Raw genomic sequence first — 8,391 nt, 5'->3', positions numbered from 1 at the left:
TGGAGAAATTTTGTGTAGATATTTATCACTTCGAAGTTTTTAGCATGTAAATGTTAAGTATTCATCTACTGTTGAATACTCAATTGTTTATTTCTAACAAATACTATCATTTTCTTTGATTGGCTAGACGGTACAACTCAACAATTATGAGAAAGATCCCTATGCTCAGGAGTTTGGCATCAAAATAAGTACGTCTCTGGCTTCTGTTGAGGCTCGTATACTGCCTCCTCCATGGGTATGGTACTCTTTCCTCTTGTTTTTTTGCTTTTACGCTTTCTTGTATATGCAAATTTGGGTTCCAAAGTGAGTTTACTGCTTTTTTTCCTGCAGCTTAAGTATCACGAGTCTGGAAGAGAAGGAACTTGTTTGCCTCAAGTTGGTCAATGGAATATGATGAATAAGGTATAGATGAAAACGCTCCTGGTTTTCAACTAAGCGCTTGAATCTTATTTCCTTGTGTTACCTATGTAATTATGCTGTCAGTTCTTTCAAAGAATGTTTCCTTCGTGTTCGTTTTTGCAAGTAAATGATCACAACATTTTCTGTTGTCTGACTGCCATGAGTTTCTCTGCAGAAAATGATCAATGGTGGAACAGTGAATAATTGGATCTGCATCAACTTTTCTAGGCAAGTGCAGGATAATCTAGCACGTACGTTTTGTCAGGAACTTGCTCAAATGTGCTACGTATCTGGCATGGTGAGTCTTTTAAAGCACAGCTTAATCAGCTAGCACAACGTGATCTGTTTATTATTAACCTTTCCTACTCTATATTTTGATTGCAGGCATTTAATCCGGAACCAGTCCTTCCACCAGTCAGTGCTCGTCCTGAGCAAGTGGAGAAGGTCTTGAAGACTAGATATCATGATGCCACATCCAAACTCTCTCAAGGAAAAGAAATTGATCTGCTTATTGTCATTCTGCCCGACAATAACGGATCATTATATGGTATGTACCATGTTCTATGCGCTTCATTGTCTGCTTTTACTTATTACACACTTTTGGTTGTTCTTTTTCCTTATATGATCTATTGCAGGTGATTTGAAACGCATATGTGAGACCGAACTGGGCATTGTCTCTCAATGCTGTCTGACGAAACATGTCTTTAAGATGAGCAAACAATACATGGCCAATGTTGCGTTGAAGATTAATGTGAAGGTTGGAGGAAGGAATACAGTGCTTGTTGATGCTTTATCAAGGCGGATTCCTCTAGTCAGTGATCGCCCCACCGTCATATTTGGGGCTGATGTTACGCATCCTCACCCTGGAGAGGATTCAAGCCCGTCTATTGCTGCTGTAAGTTGATCTCATATTAAATTCTACTTCTTTAAACAGATTCTTCTGTTTATCTTTCTGGCCTTGACCTTTTTGAATAGTGCTTGTCTGATTGACAATGAAATTTGTTTTTCAGGTTGTTGCATCCCAGGATTGGCCTGAAATTACCAAATATGCTGGATTGGTCTGCGCTCAGGCACATAGGCAGGAGCTCATTCAGGATCTGTTCAAAGAGTGGAAGGATCCTCAAAAAGGGGTAGTGACTGGTGGCATGATAAAGTACGTCTTGATATTCAGACAAGCGCATTTTTTTTTAGCTTCAGCTTAACTCTACTACTACTTGGTTTTTAGCTCCAGCTTGCTCTTAAGTAACAGATCTGTTCTCTTTTTTTTTTTTTCCCTTAATTTCTGACAGGGAGTTGCTCATAGCCTTCCGTAGATCAACTGGGCATAAACCGCTACGGATCATCTTCTACAGGTAATTAACTCTACTTATGGCATTTAATTAACTATATAACTTCGTATCTTTCGTTCTAAAATGTATTATATGGTATTTCCCTACAGGGATGGTGTCAGTGAGGGACAATTTTACCAAGTTTTGCTCTATGAACTTGATGCTATCCGCAAGGTAAGAGAAACTTCTAACAAATGACTTGTGTTATGTGCTGGCTGTCTTTCTTTTTAATCTGACTTTAATTCAACCCATTTCAGGCATGTGCTTCGCTGGAAGCAGGTTATCAGCCACCAGTGACGTTTGTGGTGGTGCAAAAGCGCCATCACACGAGGCTGTTTGCTCACAACCACAATGATCGTCATTCGGTGGACAGAAGTGGAAATATATTACCTGGTGAGACACGTTTGGATCTTTGTAAATTTTTGAGTCTACTTAATTTAGCTGCAAATCCTTTTTGCATTGGTTTTAACCCCCTTTTGTTGATTTTAGGCACTGTTGTGGACTCTAAAATATGTCACCCTACAGAGTTCGACTTTTACCTATGCAGTCATGCTGGTATTCAGGTATAATTCATAATCTCAAACAGTTATAATCTCAGTGAGTGGGTGAGATTTTATGGAAGTGTTTAACAAATCAAAATTCCATGAACAGGGCACTTCTCGACCTGCTCATTATCACGTTCTTTGGGATGAGAACAACTTTACTGCAGATGGACTTCAATCTCTGACCAATAACTTATGTTACACGTAAATATCTTTTGCCCTTCGTTATATTATACGTTGTTTGTTGTACAAGTGTTTAAGATAAAGAGGAAAAGAAGTTTAACAACATTAAACCTACCTTTCTTTGTCTTGGACAGGTATGCAAGATGCACACGCTCGGTTTCAATTGGTGAGTTTTGTCTTTCCATCCCTTAATTATTGACATCTTGATATTGATAGAAAGAATAGAAAATTAAGTATTTTGGTGTTTTGGGATATTGTAGTGCCGCCTGCATATTATGCACATCTAGCAGCATTTAGGGCTCGATTCTACATGGAGCCAGAGACATCAGACAGTGGGTCGATGGCTAGCGGGAGCATGGCACGTGGAGGTGGAATGGGAGGTAGAAGCACACGTGGGCCTAATGTCAATGCTGCAGTGAGGCCACTCCCAGCACTGAAAGAGAATGTGAAGCGTGTTATGTTCTACTGCTGAGTTGATTCACCTCTACTCTATCTATCTTTTTTTATCTGGCTCTAAGTAATGAATAAAATCATGTTTGCTTTCTAATTCTAGTGTCTGTCTCTACTTGTCACTGAGAAGTTGCTGCAAGTCTAGTATTTTGGATATTTCAAGTTCTGCTACTCTTTCTATATGGGTATGATGAGATGCCTTATGATGTGTTTGACAATGACTAAACTTTTTTCAAAACAGACTTTGGTCCTTTCTTTAATTATGTGTTAAAGTAGTATTTAAGATTATTTTATAATGTTATTCGTAGTTTCAACCACACTACATGTCTAAAAATTGTATTAGTAAGATACTTAAACCGACGTACACAAGTACCATATTTTTGTTTTCCATTGGCAATATCTGCTATGCTCTGAAATTGAGCCAAGCATGTAATGTGCTTAAGTTACTGGGGTTCAGAGCCTAGAGGGCATGTGCGTAAGATGCCTAAGCGGAAAATTTACAATTTTTTTTGTTAAGGCGGATATTACTGCCTCTTTTATGCTTTCTGTTGATTCAAAAGATTTCCGAAATCTCACCCTCCCTATGTTATACCCGATGAAAGAGTCCTTTCCGGATATTTGCAGCATTTATTGTAAATTCTTCAAAGCCCATTAATGTCTCCCATATCCATCTCTCTCTGATTCAGGCGTTTGCCTTTTTCTTCCTTGTAATTTGAAATATGGAGTTTTTTGAATTTGCCTTGAGCTTGCCCTGTTTCTCTACCTTCCTTTAACCTGCAAAGTAATCACTCTTGGTGTGAAGACAGAACACATGGATGCCTCTCAGCTTCCTCTTCCACAATTGCCATCTCTCTCCGGTAAAGTAATCTTCCTATTCAAACACTCAGACTTCTTTGTATGCGTTATTGTGCTTATTTGGTTTGTTTGGTTTGTTTTATATCTTGGTGAATGAACACAGAGCTCGAGTCTCGGATGCAAGTGTTGCGCGTCTCTGCTCTTGACGAAAACCAAACCGGTGAAACGTTTTCTCAACGTGCTGAGTGGTTTTACCAGAGACGTCCTCTACTTCTTTCACTCTGTCAAGATCTCTACGATGGTTACGCCACTCTCTTGGACCGTTTCGATAACTCCAAACTGCAAAACCCTAAACAGCTCATTCCTCATGACAATGATACCGATACGGACATCACTTCTGAAGTAGAGAGCATCTTGTCCTTTCAACAGATTGAAGTCTCCACTTGTGATAAGCAAAAGAACATTGAAGAGTTAGTCTCGCAGCTCGTGAGTGCAAACTCGGAGAAAGATTTGGCCAACCACGAGTTACAAAGCAGAGAACAAAACTAGCAAGAAGCTTCCAAGACGATTGAGTTGCTAAAGAAGCTTGTGATGTTGCTTGACATGGAGAAAGAAGTAGCCGTGGAGGAAACCGCAAATCTCGGATACAAACTCACTTCTCTCTTGGAAGAGAACCGTGAGCTCGCTACTGAAGCGCTGTTTATGAAAAAGGAGGCAGTTAAGCTAGCAAGGTGCGTGCTTAAGATGAGGGATGAACATTTTCACAAGGTGTGTCATCTTCAGAACCAAATCTACACGATGCAGTCATCGAGAGAGGCTATCTACGAAAATGTAACCCCGCCGAGAGTCTTTGGATTGGATAGTAGTAAGAACAAGAGCAAGAAGAGAAAGATGAGTGACACAAGAAGTAGTGAAACTGGAGAGAAAAAGAGATCCAAGTGGTTAAAGAGACTCAATACCATCAATCCCTTTACCAAATATTAGCATTCGCCCATCATCTTATGTGCTCCTGCAGCATGCTGCACTCTAAATTAGTTACTACTCTTTACATTGTATTCTGATAATAATTCAAAAGGATGGATAGTAATGCCTGCATCTGTTCTATTTGCCTCTATCTGCGTCTGTTAGACATAGCAATATTTAACATACCAAACACTTTGTTATAATTCATTCAAAAATGATCGTTCACGAAGAACCAATATAGAAAAATGGTTTAATAAGAATAAAGAGTAAACCCTACAATTCACCACTCATCCATGCACAATGGAGACATTACTGTTGGTGTGAAAGAGTGGTGGAAACAGGTTTTTGAACTTAAGAAGGATTATCTTGTCTAATGACTTGGTGTTTTTAAGCACGAGTTCCACGAGTGAAACCATATGCTCCGAATTTACATCCCAAGAGGAATTGTTCCAATCGACCCCATCTTTTGATCTCCAGCATTGATCCGGATCCAAGCCTCGTCGCTTCAAGTAGTCGTCAAGATGCGTGTCCTGCTCAACAGATTGAAAAAAATGCAAAAATGGTTCTTAGATATATATATATATATATATATATATAGTTAGAAGGGAGGCCAATGAAAATTAATAAAAGAGGTTAATGGTAAATACGTACCGGAATGGTGTTGAAATTCCTTGCACTTACTGTTAGCTTCTTTAAATCAGGAGAGTTTTGTAACACTTTCTCTATACCAGGAATAACAGACCGAGAGATTGCTGTATCAAGAGTCAAATATTTCACCTTCAACATTGAAAAAGAACACCACGAATCTCGGCAAGAGATAAATACTATCAACAAAGCAAACAAAAATATATAAAGTGAATTAGTACCGAGATGCACATATATCGGTAGACTTAATTATAGATAGTGAATGAAAGAATTATAATGATGCCAATATAATAAATATACATACATGAAGAAAGTTTCCCCCGAGAGTAAGCTTCTCTACATTCTTCACCTTCTCTAGCATCTTTAGCGCCATGTCTTGAATAAAATCATCCTCGAAGGTCAGCGTCAGTAGGAGAAAGTAAATGTCGAGTTCAGCTTCAGTTAAAGACGAGGCATCAACAATGGTAGATGAACACCGACGGTTAATCAATCTGAGATAATGGATTTGTGGTGCCACAATCTGTGCTTGCTCCGTAAACCAAATGTTGGACACTATTTCTAGTCTTTTCAGACGCAATAATTTGCTGAGATCAAGAAAACTCAGTTTATCGCATGCCCGCAATGTTAAGCTTTCTAGAAGAGGACAACCAGATAGAATCTTAGCCATGGATTTATCAGAGAGACTAAAACCATACAAGGACAACTTCTTCAGGGATGTCCAAGACACGGGAGTCATGGTATCAGATATTTTAAACCTAGTTTCTTTGATCATCTCCTGCGTGAAATAGGGATTATTCATGTACCTGATCTCAGGAGGCTTAATTCTATTACAGGGAAAGGGTGAAATGAACTCCAGACGCAGGTTCTCCACGTAGCGAGACATGGCAAACTCGATCCACCTGGGTATCTGGGGAGTTATATCCTGCTTCAGGCTGGTTCTGAATTCGAGGTAAAAATTTAATTTATTATCTTGGGAGCTTTGTAGAGACTTAGGGTTTTGTTTATCGAAGTAGCCTTCCGTACTGTCGCATCATCATCACTAAAGAAGAGAGAAGGTATACCGCACCAAACATACCTCCATCGGTTTTGATAAAACGGAAGTTCAGATGGCTAATTTGGTGGCTAATTCGGTTGGAATAAAGGAGAGTATATGTTGGAGGATCACATCCGGTAAAGAGCTGATTAAGTCGACTCCTCTTTTAATTTTCCGGCGACGACGATAACCTTTACGGTGCCTACGGGCTCTTAAAGCGGCGATGAGGAAGCTACCCCCTGCCATCTTTAATTTTTCAATTTGTGATTTTCCTAGGGTTTATATCTTTATAGTAAAACGTGAGTCTCACTCTTCCAAGGCCCAAAAATAGTACATTTTTTAAATAGGACCTAAACCTAATAAAACATGGCCCAAAGCTTTTTCGATCTTCCTAGTCTTCTCTCTCTCTCCTTCGATTCAAAGGATCGTCTTTGAATCCATTTTCGACCCTAATCGAGTTTTGGGTTTTGGTAGGTACCATTAAAACCCTAATTTATGGATTCGATAAGTAATTTGCCAGATGAGATACTACTATACTAGGCAAAATCCTGTCTTTGCTTCCGACAAAAGAGGCTGCTTCTGTGAAGAACTGTGTCCAAAACGACACAACTTTGCAAAAGGATTATTGGGACCAAGGCCCAACACTCTTCCTAAGCCCACATCTACTCAACGGATACCTGCAAAACACGACAAAGAACGAAGGAAGACGTCACCTGCAGATTGTACGGCATTGCCAACCAAGAACCAATTTGCCGTCCTTGAACCATGTGATGATAGTGACGCCACGTAACAATGATTGGAAGAACCTAGAACCTAGGTTAAGACTCTAGTATCCCTTGTATCCTTATGTATAAAAGGAACAAGATATTGTATCAAAACCAATTAATGGAATAATAATAGAATCATTCTTTCTTCTCTCTGTTTCTCTGTTTATTTCTTCATGGTATCAGAGCCATGGACGGAACCATGGAACCCTATTCTTCTCCTTCTCTTCACATCTCCAACTGTGTTACAATAAAGCTCACTGAGCAAAACTACATCATTTGGAAGTCACAGTTCGAGTCTTTTCTGCGCACTCAGGGTCTTTTAGGCTTTGTCAATGGAGCTACCAAACCTCCAGATGAGAAGATTCCCATCCGCAACAACAACAATGGCAAAACTGAAAATATACTCAACCCATATTTTGAAAGCTGGTCCAGATCTGATCAGGTGGTTAAAGCATGGTTGCTCGGCTCCATGACAGAGAACGTTCTACGTCTGGTGGTAGGTTCTGCAACTGCTCAAGAGGTATAGGACACACTAATCTCTCACTTTAACCGCACATCATCCTCTAGGTTATTTGAGCTACAAAGGCGTCTTCAAAATGCTGAAAAACTAGAGAAAAGCATGTCAGATTATCTTAGGGGAATCAAAGATATTTGTGACCAGCTAGCTTCAATAGGTGATCCAGTTAGTGAGAAAATGAAGATTTTTGCAGCTTTGAGAGGTTTAAGTCGTGAATATGAACCTATTATCACTGTTATTGAGGATTCAATGGATCGTCTGCCAGCACTCACTTATGATAATGTGATCTCTCGCCTTACTGGTTACGATGATAGACTTCAAGGATACTCTGTTTCAACCGAAGTTTCACCACACCTTGCTTTCAACACCACAAGAACCTCAGGTTTTCGTGGCGGTCGCGGTAACAGAAGCAGAGGCAGAGGGTCATTCTCCACTCGTGGTTGTGGCTTTCATCAACAGTTCTCGTCTGTCATCCCAACCAGAACTTCCGGCAACGCAAATGAGAAACCAGTCTGTCAGATTTGCAGTAAAAGGGGTCATAATGCTTTTGAGTGCTGGTATAGGTTCGATGAGGAATATCAACAACCTGCTCCACCTGCAATCAGTGCTTCCGCCTTCTGAGCCTTACACATCATAGATATCACTGAGGACAACAGCTGGTACCCTGATTCAGCAGCTACATCACACATTACAAGCTCCACTCAGCGCCTGCAACAGTCTCAACCATGCCATGGTAGTGATGTGGTAATGGCAAGTGATGGAAACTACC

General features: G+C 40.0%; 2 protein-coding genes and 1 pseudogene across 5 annotated transcripts in view; 2 read left to right on the top strand and 1 right to left on the bottom strand.

Annotated features, from left to right (window-relative positions):
* LOC104777755 (protein argonaute 1) overlaps positions 1-3,165 on the top strand; it is a 7,756-nt gene extending 4,591 nt beyond the window's left edge. For 2 of the 4 annotated variants that reach the window (XM_019243875.1, XM_019243877.1), the window contains exons 14-23: positions 858-946; positions 1,035-1,294; positions 1,410-1,552; positions 1,689-1,751; positions 1,838-1,901; positions 1,985-2,120; positions 2,217-2,290; positions 2,379-2,473; positions 2,587-2,618; positions 2,713-3,165. In XM_019243875.1, coding sequence (XP_019099420.1) covers positions 858-946; positions 1,035-1,294; positions 1,410-1,552; positions 1,689-1,751; positions 1,838-1,901; positions 1,985-2,120; positions 2,217-2,290; positions 2,379-2,473; positions 2,587-2,618; positions 2,713-2,924 — 1,168 coding nt within the window. In that variant the 3' untranslated portion in view covers positions 2,925-3,165. Of the gene's footprint in view, positions 1-811; positions 947-1,034; positions 1,295-1,409; positions 1,553-1,688; positions 1,752-1,837; positions 1,902-1,984; positions 2,121-2,216; positions 2,291-2,378; positions 2,474-2,586; positions 2,619-2,712 lie in introns of all 4 variants that reach the window. The other 2 variants (XM_019243876.1, XM_010502061.2) reach the window with 2 other exon arrangements.
* LOC104779216 lies at positions 3,714-4,681 on the top strand (annotated as a pseudogene).
* On the bottom strand, positions 4,948-6,041 carry LOC104779215 (putative F-box/LRR-repeat protein At3g18150). The gene is made up of 3 exons (XM_019240705.1): positions 5,606-6,041; positions 5,312-5,484; positions 4,948-5,190 (listed from the first exon to the last, which is right to left on the bottom strand). Exons 1-3 carry the CDS (start codon positions 6,039-6,041, stop codon positions 4,948-4,950), a joined length of 852 nt encoding a protein of 283 aa, XP_019096250.1.

The sequence above is a fragment of the Camelina sativa genome, chromosome 3, assembly GCF_000633955.1.
Source record: "Camelina sativa cultivar DH55 chromosome 3, Cs, whole genome shotgun sequence".
Lineage (NCBI taxonomy): Eukaryota > Viridiplantae > Streptophyta > Magnoliopsida > Brassicales > Brassicaceae > Camelina > Camelina sativa.
Note: the sequence above shows the minus strand (reverse complement) of the source record. Positions and strands in the feature narration are given on the sequence as shown.

Excerpts from the sequence above, each read along its gene's own strand:
- LOC104779215 (XM_019240705.1), bottom strand. The coding sequence starts at position 6,041 with ATGACTCCCGTGTCTTGGACATCCCTGAAGAAGTTGTCCTTGTATGGT. Across the intron at positions 5,485-5,605 it reads GGGAAACTTTCTTCATGTAT|TATTTATCTCTTGCCGAGAT; the intron begins GTATATTTATTA and ends CTTTGTTGATAG. Across the intron at positions 5,191-5,311 it reads GGAATTTCAACACCATTCCG|GACACGCATCTTGACGACTA; the intron begins GTACGTATTTAC and ends TCTGTTGAGCAG.